This window comes from Geotrypetes seraphini, chromosome 6 (genome assembly GCF_902459505.1).
Source record: "Geotrypetes seraphini chromosome 6, aGeoSer1.1, whole genome shotgun sequence".
Taxonomy (NCBI): Eukaryota; Metazoa; Chordata; class Amphibia; order Gymnophiona; family Dermophiidae; genus Geotrypetes; species Geotrypetes seraphini.
The window spans coordinates 124,765,001-124,782,740 of record NC_047089.1 but is presented as its reverse complement, the minus strand read 5'-3'; the positions used below and the strand labels follow the sequence as shown (position 1 = coordinate 124,782,740).

The 17,740-nt window shown below is 43.9% G+C and overlaps 1 protein-coding gene across 1 annotated transcript in view; it reads right to left on the bottom strand.

The window, feature by feature from the left end:
- Window positions 1–17,740, bottom strand: part of NALCN (sodium leak channel, non-selective) — a 1,129,711-nt gene that overhangs the window by 793,402 nt on the left and 318,569 nt on the right. The window contains exon 10 of the mRNA XM_033948885.1: window positions 6,737–6,823. Coding sequence (XP_033804776.1) covers window positions 6,737–6,823 — 87 coding nt within the window. The remainder of the gene's footprint in view (window positions 1–6,736; window positions 6,824–17,740) is intronic.

The following is a 17,740-nucleotide window of genomic DNA, read 5'->3' as shown; positions in this document are numbered from 1 at the left end:
TAATTTTTCAAAGTTTCCATAACAGAAAATAACATTTTCTAACAAGAGTGTTAATGTGAATATCAAATGATAAATTTTGATCAAAGTGGATTGCCAAAATTTTAAGAACTGGTAAGAGAGCCTAGGAAAGCGGGACAGCTGAAGGATAGTCGGAAGGCAGCTGAAGGAATGTCAGGAGGCAGCTGCACAGAGGAAACAGGTGTAGAGAAGCAGACAGGAGAAGGCAGGAGACAGTGAGTGGCAGCGGCGAGAGATAGCTCTGCCCACCCCTCCAACGTCACCAAAGATCAGAACCGGAGCTTCCCCTTAAAAGGGGAGGGGCCAATGGCGAGGCAATCATTGCCTAGGAGAGCGGGACAGCTGAAGGAGAGTCGGGAGGCAGCTGCACAGAGGAAACAGTTGGAGAGAAGTGGAGGGAAAAAGGCAGAGAAGGCAGAAGACAGTGAGGGGCAGTGGTGAGAGATAGCTCTGCCCACCCCTCCGACGTCACCAAAGATCAGAACCGGAGCTCCCCCTTAAAAGGGGAGGAGTCAACGGATCTCAGCTTTTCGTCGCACATCGAAGGCAAGCGTTAAAGTCACTCGCCTTAGAGAGAGCGCCTTTGCGAAGGGCCTTAAAAAGGGTAGCAGACACAGAAGACACACAAACAGGCAAGGAGAGCAGAGGGCAACCTCAGCAGACACAGAAGAAACACAAACAGGCAAGGAGAGCAGAGGACAGCCGCAGCAGATCGGCAAGTGGGCAGCAATGGAAGTAGCAAGTTGAGCTACCCAGTTTTCTGCACTGTCTGTTATATGTATGACTACCTCCCCTTGGGAAGGTGGTCTTATGTGTGCACTCGATGCGGGGAATTGGAGACCCTGAAGAAACAAGTAAGACTCCTAGAGGGCAGAATAATGGAATTGGAAGCACTTTGAGCAGTGGAGGAGGAGGACAGGGATGCAGAGAATGTCAAGCCAAAGGAACTCATCGAGGAAGAAGTCCGGGAGTAAGAGAAGTTCATCAAGGAGGCATACAGGGAAGCCGTGGAAAATCACCAGCTACAGTGGAACTGACGAGATACATCTGCAGAGAGTGAGGACCATCTGGAGGACAATTAAATTACAAGAGAGAAATGGGTGACACTGCAGCGAGATCTGGAAACAGCGGAGGGAACCCACAAGAAGATGAGCCTGGTACAAGCCAATGCCTGGATGAGGGAAGATGGAAGTGCACAGAGGACACGGACCTACGGCTGGAGAGATGGACATACACCAGAGATACGGACCTGCGGCTAGAGAAGCAAGAGAAGATAGAGAGGACAGTGATCGTCGTGGGGGACTCCATCATCAGACAAGTCGACAGCCACATAGCGGAAAAACGACGGGATCAGCTGGTGACCTGCCTACCGGGAGCCAAGGTAGAAGACATAGTGAGCCTCATCGACAGGATCATCGACAGCGTGGAAGAGGAAGATACGGCGATGGTGAAAAATTTAAGAGCCAACTTAAGAGCTTTCTTTTTAAAGATGCGTTCAATACCTAATTGAAATGTTAATTTGCTCTTTCGCTATTTGCTTTTTGGTCTATTCTTATCTTTAATTATTTATTTGTCCTCCTACTCCTATTTTGTTTTACCTTTAATTGTTGATTCTTTCCTATCTAAGATTGTATTTCTTCCCCACCTGTCCTATTGTATGCTTGTTCTGTTTTAATTAGTTTGTTTTTGTGATTTATACCCTTGTTAATGATATGGTCTATTTTATGTATATTTTTAGAAATTTATTTTACCATTTGTACATCGCTTAGTATTTGGAATAGGCGATTAATCAAATAATAAATCAACTTGAAACTTGATCCATGTGAGGACAAACAACGTGAGCAACAGGAACTATAACAGGGAAGTACTGAAGGAAAAGTTCCGGATGCTAGGAAGGAAGCTGAAGACCAGAACGCAGAGGGTAGCATTCTCAGAGATCCTGCCGGTACCCAGGGCCGACGAGAAGAGGAAGACGGAGATACAAGCAGTCAATGCGTTGATGAGGCGCTGGTGTGAGGAAGAAGGATTCCATTTTGTGTGTAACTGGACGACGTTCTGGGGGAAGAACAAGCTATTCAGGAAGGATGGACTCCACCTCAGCGGAGACGGAATGAGGCTACTTGCAAGCAACATCAAGAGAGAAATTGAGAAGTTTTTAAACTAGGAAGAAGGGGAAGCCGACAGTCGACCATGAGTCGATGGTTCGGGAACTGGAATACCCAGAGGATAACGTGCAGAAAGATAGTGGGGAAGACTCACCGGATTATAGGCAAGACAGAAATCCTGATGAATCAAAAGGAACACAAGAGGGAAGGAAATGCAAGAAAGTAACAGGCCGCAAACTCAAGTGTATGTACACGAACGCAAGGAGTCTAAAGGATAAGATGGGTGAATTAGAAGCTATGACACAAAAAGATAACCTTGACATCATCGGCATCACGGAAACATGGTGGAATGAGGAAAATGTCTGGGACACTGTGCTACCAGGATACAAGCTATACCGCAGAGACAGAGTGGAACAAAAAGGTGGGGGCATTGCCCTGTACGTCAAAGAGGGAATCGAGTCTACCGGAGAGAACACAAAAAATAAGTCAGAATCTCTATGGGTCAAAATTACAGGAACAAATGGAACGGAAACGAAGATCAGCATCTACTACAGACCCCCAGGGCAGTCCGAAGAAATTGATGGAGAAATGATGGATGAGATTAAATACAACTGCAAGGGAGGCAATGCAGTTATCATGGGTGATTTCAATTATCCGGGGATAGACTGGAACCTAGGCACCTCCGGCTGCAGTAAGAAGACAAAGTTCCTGGATGCTTAGGCGATTGCTTCCTGGAACAACTCATCAAGGAAAATACGAGAGGAAACGCAATTCTGGACTTGATTCTAAAAGGACTACGAGGACTGGCGCAAAGTGTAGAAGTAGAGGGGACGCTGGGAACCAGTGATCACAATATGATCCGCTTCGACCTGGACACAAGGGTGAAATATCGATCCAGAACGACAGCCACGGTGCTGAACTTCCGAAAAGGGAATAATGAAGGGATGGGACTCATGGTGGGGAAGAAGATTAAGAAGAAGATAAACACTGTAAAGACGCTAGAGCAAGCATGGTCCCTTTTTAAGGACACAGTCACGGAGGCGCAAAATCTGTATATACCGCGTATCAACAAAGGATCCAAGAGGAAAAAGAACAAGGAACTGGCGTGGCTCACTGTAGCGGTGAAGGAAGCGATCAGAGACAAGAAGACTTCGTTTAAGGAATGGAAAAGGTCAAAAATAGACAAAAACTGGAAAAAGCACAAACAGCATCAAAGCAGGTGCCATAAGGTGGTAAGAGGGGCCAAAAGAGACTACGAGGAAAAAATAGCCAAGGAGGCAAAAACTTCAAGCTGTTCTTTCGATATATTAAGGGGAAACGACCCCCGAAGGAAGTGGTGGGGCCGTTGGATGATCATGGAATAAAGAGAGTGCTAAAGGAGGACAAAGCTATCGCTGACAAACTGAATACAGTTTTTTGTGTCTGTGTTTACCGAAGAGGATATATACAACATACCGGAAGCCGACAGGCTATACACGGGAAACGAAGATGGGAAACTGACAGGGTTGACAGTCAGCCTAGAAGAGGTATGCAGGCAGATTGATAGGCTTAAAAATGATAAATCCCCTGGACCGGATGGCATCCATCTAAGGGTAATCAAGGAACTGAAAGGGACTATAGCTGAACTGCTTCAACTAATAGCCAATCTGTCAATCAAATCGGGGAGGATTCCGGAAGATTGAAAGGTGACGAATGTAATGCCGATCTTCAAGAAATGTTCAAGGGGTGATCCAGGAAACTACAGACTGACCTCGGTACAGGGAAAGACGGTAGAGGCACTGAGAAAGGACCACATCATTGATCACCTTGACGGACATAATCTGATGAAGACCAGCCAACATGGCTTCAGCATAGGAAGATCTTGCTTGACGAACTTGCTGCACGAACAGATTGGAGAAGGTTATCATGCCGCTGTACCGGGCCATGGTACGCCCTCACCTGGAATACTGCGTCCAGCACTAGTCGCCGTACATGAAGAAGGACACAGTACTACTCGAAAAGGTCCAGAGAAGAGCGACTAAAATGGTAAAGGGGCTGGAGGAGTTGCCATACAGCGAGAGATTAGAGAAACTGGGCCTCTTCTCCCTTGAAAAGAGGAGACTGAGAGGGGACATGATAGAAACATTTAAGATACTGAAGGGAATAGACTTAGTAGATAAAGACTGGTTGTTCACCCTCTCCAATGTAGGGAGAACGAAAGGGCACTTTCTAAAGTTAAAAGGGGATAGATTCCGTACAAATGTAAGGAAGTTCTTCTTCACCCAGAGAGTGATAGTAAACTGGAACGCTCTTCCGGAGGCTGTTATAGAGGAAAACACCCTGCAGGGATTCAAGGTGAAGTTAGACAAGTTCCTGCTAAACCGGAGCTTACGCAGGTAGGGTTTGTCTCAGTTAGGGCACTGGTCTTTGACCTGGGGGCCACTGCGGGAGCGGACTGCTGGACACGATGGACCACTGGTCTGACCCAGCAGCAGCAGTTCTTATGTTCTTATGTTATCCCGTTCAAATTTATGGAATCCTCCTTGATCTTATTTGAAGGAGAAGCAAGGAAAAATTTTGTTTTGTCCAGTTTACATTTCAGTCTGAAAGAGATTAGGTTCTTACCTTGCTAATATGAGAAGTGTGTCATTCTGGACAGGAGGGTATTATCCCCATGCTCATGAGCCATGTAGAATGAATTCACTCCAGGCTTTCAACTCTTCCTCCTTCTACCGAGGGCTCTGCTGCCCCCTTCAGTTTCTATCAAATCAGGTGATAACCCTACATAGATACACATAAGAAGGACGGGCATAGGGAGACTCCAAAATACAGTGCTGTTCTGCTCTGAAAGTATAACAAACATGTTAAACATTGCAATGGAACAATCCAATTTTTGGAATAACCATATAAATCAGAAACATTTATGTAATTCAAACATCCCTCAGTGTTCTATAGCAATACATCATGCTTCAAATCCTTGAGGGCGATGGCTTTGTCTTCCTTTAGTACTCCCTTTATTCCATGTTCCCACCGCTTCCTTTGTGGATCATTTTCCCTTAATATATTGAAAGAACGGCTTGAAGTTTTTTGCCTCCTTGGCTTTTTTTTCTTCGTAGTCTCTTTTGGCCCCTCTTACTGCCTTATGGAGTACCGGTCATTATACATGAAAAATATAAGACCTAACCCGAAAATAAGCCCTAGTGCATTTTTTGGAACCAAAATTAATATAAGACACTGACTTATTTTTGGGGAAACACGGTACTCCACCCCGACTCAGTCCATATGTACAGCCACCTTTAAAGAACATGTCATGGAATTTAGGTGAATTTGTATGGGACAGTTTAGTGGTTCTTAAACCTGTCCTGGGGGATCCTCCAGCTAGCAAAATTTGTATGCCTACTACCTACATTGTAGGCAAATCTCATTCATGCATATTCATTAAGGATATTTTGAAAACCCAGCTGGCTGTGGGTCTCCCAGGACAGGTTTAAGAACTACTGGGATAGTGCTTAATTGGATTTTAGACATTTATACATGTATGTGCTTATTTTTATTTGGGTCCCTAGCTGTAGAACACACTACCAGCTGCTATTAGTAATATAACACGCTATTTGTTTTTTTGTAAAGCATTAAAGACATGGTATTTTAGTACTTCCTTTTCTTCTTCATCTTGACATTTGTGAGCAGATTTTTTTGTTGTTTTGAAAATATATGAATTTTGTAATAGTTTTTCTGTCTTTAGATTTTTTTATTGTTGAAATAATTAGCTATAGTTGTATTTTAATATTTTTTTGTAAATCACTTAAAAACATTGTGATAAGCGGTATATAAAGTAATTAATCCAATCCAAACATATATTTAAGTATTATAATCACTCATACATGTATTTAGCATGTATATGTTAGTGCTCACTTTATAGTAGTGCCCCCTCTGGGGATAATTCTATAACATGGATGTTAACATTTACATGCCCCTTAAAACACAAATGTTTAGAATAATGATATTTAGGTGCATATGTATACACATATTCATGCAACTTCCAAAAATTCTGCTTAAGAGCTATTCTGTAAAGTACATGGTGTGTAATTGCAAGGGAGTGTAAAAATAGGCAGGGCTTGAGTGGATCATGGGCAGGGCTTAATTTGTAGATAATAAAAGCAGTGGAATTATTGAAGCTGGGGAGGGGGCAGATGGGCCAGAGATGGCAACAACAGGGAAAAGAGGGGCTGGATTAGGGAGTAAAGTGACTATTCTCTGATCTGCTTCATACTCCTGCTCCCTGCAGGCTTCCTAAAAGAGAGGTATTGGAACAAACACTCCTGCTGCTCTGGAGTCTGAAAAGAAGTGGTAGAACTGCATCCCACATTGCTGCTCCAGAAATTAAGCCCTTGAGGCTCAAACTTACATGTGTACAATTTGGAATAAAAGTTAATTTACATGTTTGACATAATTCAATCATATAGAATTTTAAAAATACAGTATAATGTGCCCTTATTCCATTTTATATGGTATAATGGAAAAATATTATAACATATGAAGCTAATTACTTGTCACTTTCCTATTTTATGGGCACAAAAGAGATCATTGCTGTTCAGCTTTATTCATCCTTTCCATAATACAAACCCTTATTTTACCTGTAAACATGCTGGAGCTCTGCCTTGGGGTTTGTTCATATCAACTGCTACTAGTTGCCATCCCCCAGCAGCATCTTCATGAAACATCTTGAGGATGAAAAGACATGTCATGAGAATTTTATTTACATAAATTAAACAAACGGCCTCTTTTACAAAGCCGCACTAGCGGCTGCGCTGCGCTGCACTAAAGGCTCTGAAGCCCATAGAGATTTAAAGAGCTTCGGGGCTGTTGCTGCGCGGCAGCCACTAGCGCGACTTTGTAAAAGAGGCCGTAAAACTTGTCACAACTTCATTGAGGATGCAGTGTGTTATAAATTTTGCAAAAAATATTTTATTAAGGACATTACAAATGATGAACATTGTAGTTTTCTTATGTAACGGAAACAAACAAACTAAACTAAACTAAACCTTAAATTTATATACCGCATCATCTCCACGGATGTGGAGCTCAGCACAAGTCCAAATAGAGCAGTGGTTAGGGCAACAGCCTCTGAGACCTATGAAAACCAGGTTAAAATCTCACTGATTCTCCTGATTTTTAGCAAGTCATTTAAACCTGTATTGCATCAGGCACATACATAGGGGTCAATATTCAGCTGGCGATGATCAGCATCTTTTGGCCATCATCAGAAGTTTCATAAGAACATAAGCAGTGCCTCCGCTGGGTCAGACCAGAGGTCCATCGTGCCCAGCAGTCCGCACAAGCGGTGGCCCAACAGGTCCAGGACCTGTGCAGTAATCCTCTATCTATATCCCTCTAGCCCCTTTTCCAGCAGGAAATTGTCCAATCCTTTCTTGAACCCCAGTACTGTACTCTGCCCTATTACGTCCTCTGGAAGCGCATTCCAGGTGTCCACCACACGTTGGGTAAAGAAGAACTTCCTAGCATTCGTTTTGAATCTGTCCCCTTTCAACTTTTCCGAGTGCCCTCTTGTTCTTTTATTATTCGAAAGTTTGAAGAATCTGTCCCTCTCTACTCTCTCTATGCCTTTCATGATCTTGTAAGTCTCTATCATATCCCCTCTAAGTCTCCTCTTCTCCAGGGAAAAGAGTCCCAGTTTTTCTAATCTCTCAGCGTATGAAAGGTTTTCTATCCCTTTTATCAGACGTGTCGCTCTTCTCTGAACTCTCTCGAGTAACGCCATATCTTTCTTAAGGTACGGCGACCAATATTGGACGCAGTACTCTAGATGCGGACGCACCATCGCCCGATACAACGGCAGGATAACTTCTTTCGTTCTGGTTGTAATACCCTTCTTGATTATGCCTAGCATTCTATTTGCCTTCTTAGCAGCCGCTGCGCACTGTGCTGTCGGCTTCATTGTCATGTCCACCATTACCCCCAAGTCCCTTTCTTGGGTGCTCTCCTTCAATAATATCCCTCCCATCGTATAGCTGCACCTCGGGTTTCTACTTCCCACATGTAGTACTTTACATTTCTCAACGTTGAACTTCATCTGCCATCTCGTCGCCCATTCCTCTAGTTTGTTCAAGTCTCTTTGCAATTCTTCGCAGTCCTCTTTAGTCCGAGCTCCTCTAAATAGTTTGGTGTCGTCCGCAAATTTTATTATCTCACACTTCGTCCCTGTTTCTAGATCATTTATGAATATATTAAATAGCAACGGCCCAAGCACCGAGCCCTGCGGGACACCACTCGTGACCCTCCTCCAGTCCGAGTAGTGGCCCTTCACTCCCACCCTCTGTTTTCTACCCGCCAACCAATTTCTGATCCATCTATGTACATCTCCTTCCACCCCATGGTTCTTCAGTTTCCGAAGTAGGCGTTCGTGGGGTACTTTGTCAAAGGCTTTTTGGAAGTCTAGATATATGATGTTTCCCTGGATATTCAATGCCAGGCCATGTCCAGGTACAAGCACTGAATATCTAACTATATTTATCTGGTTAAGTATGATATTCAGCACTTAACTGGAATAAAGACAGGACTATTTTATGCAGTCCTGTTTATCCAGTTAATGTTTCTGGTTAAGTACTAAATATTGGCACTGAAAGAAATTATAAACTAGATGTTTTCTGTTGTCACTGAAGACTATTTATGAAATTGTGCAGCACTTAGGCCCATATTCCATAAACAGCGCCTTAACTTAGGCATGAATAGGCGCGCTACCAGCACCTAAGTGCAAAACGCCATTTAACAAATTTAAGGCTTCTACCAGCACCTTAAAAAAACAGTGCTTGCATCATGCCTATGGAGGTGCTTTACAACGCCTAATGCCACTGTAGGCATGGCTAACACCAGAAGTGGCATTATGAATCATAAAGTGCTTCCACAGGCGCAATTTATGTGGAAGGTAGGTGCTGGAAATGCAGGCCTTGAAAACTCTGGCCTATATTTCCTGTGCCTACCTTTCCTGATGCCACTATTCTATAAATGGTGATGTCACATAATTGACATAGGATCAGCAACCGTTTTTAAGACGGCTACCACTAACGGTGCCATTTGTAGAATCCAGGCCTTAGTGAGCAAAGTATCAGTCTGAGAAAGGATATACAATGATTTACAATGATAGGTTTTTGTGCGTTTTTCTCTGATCATATTTTTGTATGTTTTCATTTTTTGTTTCCAAGTTGTCTTATCTGTTTCTTTGTTCGTTTTTTTCCAGATTCTCTCCATCTTTCTTAATTCCTGTTTATTGGTTAGTAATTCTGAGTCAAACCATTCATTTGGTGATCTATTTTTCTTTTTGTATGTTTGGTAAGGAGCTATTTGGTCTAAGAGTTCTTTATTGAATTTTTTCCATCTTGTAGGGAATTCCTGTATTTCATCGGTTATAGGGCGAAGCTCATAGTGGGCCCAAAATTCAGTTGGGTTTATAGTACCTTGGCTGGTTATTTTCGTGTTTTTGCTTTTGTGTTTTGGCTGGGAATTCTGTTTTTTCCAGTGTAAGTGGAAATTGCCAATATAGTGGTCCAACCAGATACATTTTTCCCAGAGCCCTGTATAGTATTGTATTTTAGGGTCTAGGATTTCTTATGGTAACTTTGGAAAAGGTTTATTTGACTGAATAACTTGGCCAAGTAATTCTGCCTGTACTTTTGATATTTCTGTTTCACAGCTGGGAATATGTCTGTTTTAATCTGTGTTTCACTCTGTGGGTTAGTTTGGGAATATGTTTCTTTCCTGTCTGAAGGATCCCCAAGTCCCTCTGGGTGGCGCCACTTTCCTGGTTGGGGATTTCCGAGTCTGCCCTCCAACACTTAACCAGAGAAGTGCTAACTTTACCCCCAGACTGCCTACAAAATAGCCAGTTTTAGCTTAGGCACTAACTGGGTATATTCAGCAGTACTATTCAGTTAAGTTCCATTAAATATACCCAGTTAGCCCCAGACAAGCAATTTAAATTGCTGTGAATATTGACCCCTTAGATCAGTGTATCTCAAACAGTGCACCTCCTGAGATTCCAAGTGTGCCGCGGCACACTGAGGAGGAAGAAAGGCGCCTACCAGGTGACTTCCCTACACGGTACAGCGCCAGCGCTATCCGATTCGCTGAAAGCCTGCATGTTTCCCCCTTCTCTCTAGCATCCTCCGGCTTCCCCCCAGGCCTCCCGGTCTCACCTTTAAAGCTAATTACAGCAGCCTGCAGAGGATCGTCAGTAGGTAAAATGATTTTATTTTCAATATAGTGATTGAAACGTGTCAGTTTTGAGAATTTATATCTGCTGTGTATATTGTGTCTATATGAAAAATGAATGGAAAAAATTACATTACAATTAGTAAAGGGGAAGGGATCTGGGGCAGAGTTTGGGTGGGCCTAGGGAGGTATGTGGTTGGGGTACTCAGTTGATATGTGTTAGACTTAGGGAGTACTTCGCTTGTAGTTGAGAAACACTGCTGTAGGCAATCAGCTGGTGCCAGTGCCTCTCCTCTCTGGCCCTCTTCCCTGCTGGCACCCCCTACTGGCATTTAAGGGCCTCTGCACATGTGATGATGTCACACATATGCGTGATGTCATCACAGTGACGTCCGCACACTTCTGGGTGCCTCAAGCTGTGGCCACTACCTTTAGTGTGCCCTGGTTCGAGAAAGTTTGAGAGACACTGCTGAGATGATAAGCTCTCCAGAAAAAAAAGAAATAACTATTATACCTAAATATAACTTCCTTTCAGTTTCTACTAAAAAAAAAAAAAAGAAAAAGGTGTGAGCTAAACCCTGTTCCTTTTTACATTAGTTTTATTTAAAAAAAATTTATGAAAATGGTTTAGCTTTCCAAACAGCTACAGTCTGTACAAGTGTACTGTACATATCATTACAATCTTCTTTTACCTCAGATATAAAACTTAGGCTTTTATTTACTAACCTGTATTAAAGCATTAATATAATTTACCACACATTAAATAATACAAGCCCCATTATTCTCAAAAGAGTCCTTTTACTAAGATGAATTAATGTATTTAGGGCCTGATTCTAAAAACGGTCTCCCGATTGTAGGCGGTGGTAGGCATCCTACCACCCTCTAATGGGCCAATTAGGATGCACATATTTTTTAAAAAAGAAATTGATGAGGCAAAGGACACCTACAATGAAGGTGTTGTTCGCTTGCATACAAATATGTCTAGGCCTACATTTAAGGCATCTGTCGAAGAAAATAAACACAATTCTGGAAACGGCATCCACCGATGATTGACATGTGGTAGGCGCCCATTTTGCAGGTGCCTACCGTGGCCCTGATTCTGCAAAGTGCGTCCCGATTGTAGACAACTGTAGGTGTCCTACAGTTGTCTAATCAGCCAGTCGGGAGGCACGTTTTCTAAAAAAAATGCTCCCCAGTCAGGCCGCCTATATTGAAGGCGCCTCTGGGAGCCTAGGGAGGCCCACAAGCCCGTCTAAGCTCACCTAAGGCTAGGTGGTAGCCTTAGGTGAACCTAGGCGGCCCTGCGTGTCTCCCTAGCAGAGTGTGAGATGCTTACAATGTAGGCTAGCAAAATGCTGGCCTACATGGTAAGTCGACGCGGCCGCTATACTTTATCATGGCAAGGGATCTCCGTGCCGCTATTAGTATAGCGGCCGCAGCTACAGCCGCCAGTCTCCCCCCTCCCCCCAACATTCACTGAAGGACAGTGCCCAACCCCTCCTGCCGAAAGAACCCGCCCCCCACAAGATCGCCAGCAGGAGGGTACCCAACTCCTCCTGCTGGACCCCCTCAAACAAAATGCCGCGAACGTCAGGGGGGTTGGGGAGACTGGCGGCCATAGTTGGGCCGCTATAATAATCGCAGCAGGGAAATCCCTTGCCACGATAAAGTTTAGCGGCCACATCCTATACAGAATCCGGGCCAAAAACCCGATTCTGTAACCGGCGTCTGCAACATAGATGTTAGTTATAGAATCGGGTTTACTTTGGACAGGTTTTGTTCCAATTCTGTATAGGACGCTCGGGAATCCGGAAACAAAATGGGCGAGCTGGAGGAATTAGCTAGAAGAGAACAACTCGATATCATAGGAATAACAGAAACATGGTGGAATGAAGAGAACGAATGGGACACGGCATTGAAAGGATATAAACTATATAGAAGAGATAGGATTGGGCAAAAAGGGGGAGGTATTGCCCTGTATATCCAAGAGGAAATAGAGTCTGTTAGAGAAGGAGATACAGAAGCAAATGGAGAACTAGAGTCACTCTGGATAAAGATTCCTGGACGAAAAGAAGCAGACTTACAAATTGGACTTTATTATCGACCCCCGGGACAGACTGAGGAGACAGATAATGAAATGATGGAGGAAATTACTCGTAAAAGTAAATCGGGAAATACAACGATCATGGGGGACTTCAACTTTCCGTGGATCAACTGGAAATTGGCAACGTCAAACTGCGGCAGGGAGTTAAAATTCCTTGAAATGTTAGATGATTGCTTCCTTGAACAAATGGTAGGAGAATCTACAAGAGGAAATGCAATCCTTGACTTGGTCATAAATGGTATTACTGGAAGGGCAGCTGATGTAGAAGTTACGGTCCCTCTAGGGACAAGCGATCACAATATGATCAATTTTACCATTGGCATCGGAAAGGGGAAACCAATCAAGACTGAAACCACGACCTTTAACTATAAAAAAGGAAATTACGACAGCATGAGAACTATGGTTAGGAAACGGCTCAGGAAGGGCATAGCAGACATCCAAACAGTTGAACAAGCATGGTCTCTACTGAAAAATACCATCACAGAAGCACAGAATCTACACATTCCGAGGTTATCCAAAGGACGGCGTAAAAAGAACAAAGGTGAACCTTCATGGTTATCCAAAGAGGTAAAAGACGCAGTGAGGGAGAAGAGGAACTCGTATAAAAAATGGAAACGAGAAAAAACGATGGAAGCCTGGAACTGTCACAAAATCGACCAAAAAAAGTGTCATAAAGTGGTAAGGGACGCCAAAAAAGTCTATGAGGTGAAGATAGCACAGGAAGACAAAAACTTCAAGCCCTTTTTTAGATACAGTGGTGCCTCACACAATGAACTTAATTCGTTCCAGGAGCAAGTTTGTTATGCGAAAAGTTCATTATGTGAAACGCGTTAAGCGCAGTGACTAACGACTGTCTGCAGTGCCTGCGCGGAAGGATGCAATACATCGGCAGCGATCGTGGAAGCTCGGGCAACTTCGTTGTGTGAAACGAAGTTCGTTGTATGAATCATGACATGAAGTTCGTTGTGTGCAGCGTTCGCTGTGCGAGGCGTTCTTTATAGAAACATAGAAACATAGAAACATGACGGCAGAAAAGGGCTATAGCCCATCAAGTCTGCCCACTCTACTGACCCACCCCATCAAGTCTGAGTACTAATGACCTAGTTCCTCAACTCGACCCTCGTAAGGATCCTACTAGGGCATCCCATTTATTCTTAAAGTCAATAACGCTGGTGGCCTTGATCACCTGCTCTGGAAGCTTGTTCCAGTGATCTACAACCCTTTCTGTGAAGAAATACTTCCTTATGTCACTATCAAATTTCCCTCCTCTGAGTTTGAACGGATGCCCCCTTGTGACCGAGGGTCCCATAAGAAAGAAGATGTCTTCTTCCACCTCGACACGTCCCGTGATGTATTTAAATGTCTCAATCATGTCCCCCCTCTCCCTGCGCTCCTCTAGAGTGTAGAGCTGCAATTTGTTTAGTCTTTCTTCGTACGAGAGACCCTTGAGCCCCGAGATCATCCTAGTGGCCGTCCGCTGAACCGACTCAACTCTAAGCACGTCTTTACGGTAATGTGGCCTCCAGAATTGTACACAGTACTCCAGATGAGGTCTCACCATGGTTCTGTACAGTGGCATTATGACTTCAGATTTGCGGCTAACGAAGCTTCTGTTGATACATCCCATAAGTTGCCTTGCTTTGGATGAGGCCTTCTCTACTTGTTTGGCGGCCTTCATGTCTGCACTGATGATTACTCCCAAGTCTCTTTCTTCTGAAGTCCTGGCTAGTGTTTCTCCATTTAAGGTGTAAGATTTGCATGGATTTCTGCTACCGAGATGCATAACCTTACATTTCTTAGCGTTGAAGCCCAGCTGCCATGTCGAGGACCAGTTTTCCAACGTAAGCAGATCCTGCATCATACTATCCTGCAGATTGCTTTCACTTACTATATTACATAGTTTGGCGTCATCAGCGAATAGAGTTACTTTACCCTGAAGCCCTTGGGTCAAGTCCCTTATGAATATGTTAAAAAGGAGTGGACCCAGGACCGAGCCCTGTGGCACTCCGCTGGTCACCTCCGATGTCTCAGAGAGGGTGCCGTTGTATATATGCGAGGCACCACTGTATATAAAAGGAAGGAAACCAGTAAGAGTGGCAGTGGGCCCTCTCGACGATCAAGGAAGGAAAGGGTCAATTAAAGAGGACAAACAGGTTGCCGATAGGTTAAATTCATTCTTTGCTTCAGTCTTCACAAATGAGGACACTTCAATAATGCCAGACACAGGGAAGATATTCACCGGGGGCACAGAGGAAAGCCTAACAACAGTGAATGTGACGTTGGATATGATTTATTTTCAGATTGACAAACTAAAAAGTGACAAATCCCCTGGACCGGATGGAATTCACCCGAGAGTATTAAAGGAACTTAAGGAGGAAATTGGCGAACTTCTACAAACCATAGCTAACATGTCAATTAAAACTGGGCAAATATCAGAAGACTGGAGGATAGCAAATGTCATCCCAATTTTCAAAAAAGGATCAAGAGGGGATCCAGGAAACTACCGACCTGTGAGCCTCACATCGGTTCCAGGGAAGATAATTGAAACACTAATTAAGGAGAACATTGTACAACACTTGGAGGACCACAATCTAAAAAGGGCTAGTCAGCACGGCTTCAGGAAAGGGAAATCGTGTTTGACAAATTTACTACAATTCTTTGAGAAAGTGAACAAACAAATGGATAGTGGAGAACCAGTGGATATAATTTACTTGGACTTTCAGAAAGCGTTTGACAAAGTCCCTCATGCAAGGCTTATGAAGAAACTACTAAGCCATGGAATAGGAAGAGAAGTACACAGATGGATCGGCAAATGGCTTGAAAACAGAAGGCAAAGGGTTAGCATAAATGGGAAATTCTCGGACTGGGAGAAAGTGACCAGCGGCGTGCCCCAGGGCTCGGTTCTTGGGCCTATCTTGTTCAATATTTTTATAAACGACCTGGAAGAGGAAACAACATGCAATATAATAAACTTTGCTGATGATACAAAACTATGTCGGGCGGTTGGCTCTCAAAGGGACTGCGAGGACCTCCAGAAAGATCTGAACCAGCTAGAAAAGTGGGCGATAAAGTGGCAGATGAACTTTAACATAAACAAATGCAAGGTAATGCATCTAGGAAAGAAAAACAAGGAACATGAGTATAAGATGTTGGGGGTTAAGTTAGCAAAATGTGAACAGGAAAGGGATTTGGGGGTACTGATTGACAGTACCATAAAGCCATCGGCACAATGTGCGGCGGCGGTGAAGAAAGCAAATAGGATGTTGGGCATAATTAAGAAGGGGATTACGAGTAGATCGGAAGATGTCATAATGCCACTTTATAGAACAATGGTCAGATCGCACTTAGAATACTGTGTCCAACACTGGTCTCCATACCTTAAAAAGGATATAACTCTGCTGGAGAGAGTGCAGAGGCGAGCCACAAAACTTATTAAAGGAATGGAACAATTGAGCTACAAAGATTGACTCAGGAAACTGGGACTGTTTACCCTTGAGAAGAGAAGACTGAGAGGGGATTTGATTGAGACTTTCAAAATATTAAAAGGATTTGATAAAATAGACCAAGAAGCAGCATTACTGACATTTTCATATGTGACATGGACAAGAGGTCATAACCTGAAACTGAGTGGCAGCAGGTTCAGGACAAATGTCAGGAAGTTTTCTTTCACACAGCGCGTGGTGGATGCTTGGAATGCACTCCCGGAGGAGGTTGTGGAGGAGACTACTGTACTGGGATTCAAGCGCAAGTTGGGGGTGCAAGGGGATATCTACCGATGGATCAAACACTGGCTAGCGGGCAGGAAACAGAGGGTTGGAGTCAAGGGCCAATACTCAGATTGGCAAAGGGTCACGAGCGGAGTTCCGCAGGGGTCGGTGCTGGGACCTCTACTATTCAATATATTTATTAACGATCTGGAAACGGGGACAAAATGTGAGGTTATCAAATTTGCTGATGACACCAAACTCTGCAGCAGGGTTAGAAACACGGAAGACTGTGAAGACCTACAAAAGGACCTAACGAGACTGGAAGACTGGGCAAAAAAGTGGCAAATGAGTTTTAACGTAGAGAAATGCAAGGTCATGCATGTAGGGAAAAAGAACCCGATGTTCAACTACAAAATGGGGGGAACACTGCTAGGAGTGAGTAACCTGGAAAGGGACTTGGGGGTGATGGTCGACTCATCACTAAAACCATCGGCGCAATGTGCGACAGCCTCAAAGAAAGCAAACAGAATGCTGGGCATCATCAAAAAGGGTATCACAACCCGGACGAAGGAAGTCATCATGCCGCTGTATCGCGCAATGGTGCGCCCGCACCTGGAGTACTGTGTTCAATACTGGTCGCCGTACCTCAAGAAGGACATGGCGGTACTCGAGGGAGTGCAGAGGAGGGCAACTAAGCTGATAAAGGGTATGGAAAATTTTCCATACGCTGACAGGTTAAAAATGCTGGGGCTGTTCTCCCTGGAGAAGAGGAGACTTAGAGGGGACATGATAGAAACCTTCAAAATCCTTAAGGGCATAGAGAGAGTAAATAAGGACAGATTCTTCAAACTGAGGGGAGCCACAAGCACTAGGGGTCACGCGGAGAAATTGAAAGGGGACAGGTTTAGAACAAATGCTAGAAAATTCTTTTTTACGCAGAGGGTGGTGGACACATGGAACGCGCTTCCGGAGTTAGTGATAGGCCAGAACTCTGTACAGGGGTTCAAGAAGGGTTTGGATAGGTTCCTGGAGGATAAAGGGATAGAGGGGTACAGATAGAACTTGAGGTAGGTTATAAAAGTGGTCAGAAACCACTTCACAGGTCGCAGACCTGATGGCCGCCGCGGGAGCGGACCGCTGGGCGAGATGGACCTCGGTCTGACCCAGTGGAGGCAACTTCTTATGTTCTTCTTATGTTCTTATGGATGCATACCTTCTTGCATATCATATTGAGGGTAAATCCGGGTCTCCATAAAGGAGTACCTAAGTGGGCCATCGCGTGTGCGGATCGCCGGACTAGATGGACCTCGGTCTGATCCGGTGAAGGCGTTTCTTATGTTCTTATGTTCTTAGTGCACACTTTGATGAGTGACTGTAGGTGTCACTGAGAGGGAAGAGAATTAAAGGGAATAAAAGTACATGTGTCTCATTTTATACCTATGGGCTTGTTAGCATTTAGCATGTGCTAATCTGTTAGAGCATCTTAGTAAAAGGAATCCAAAATGATTTATTTACTAAGTATGTGCAACTGTGATGGAAAGTACAGGAAGTTACCTTGACGAACACAATCTGATGAGGACCAGCGAGTACGGCTTCAGCAA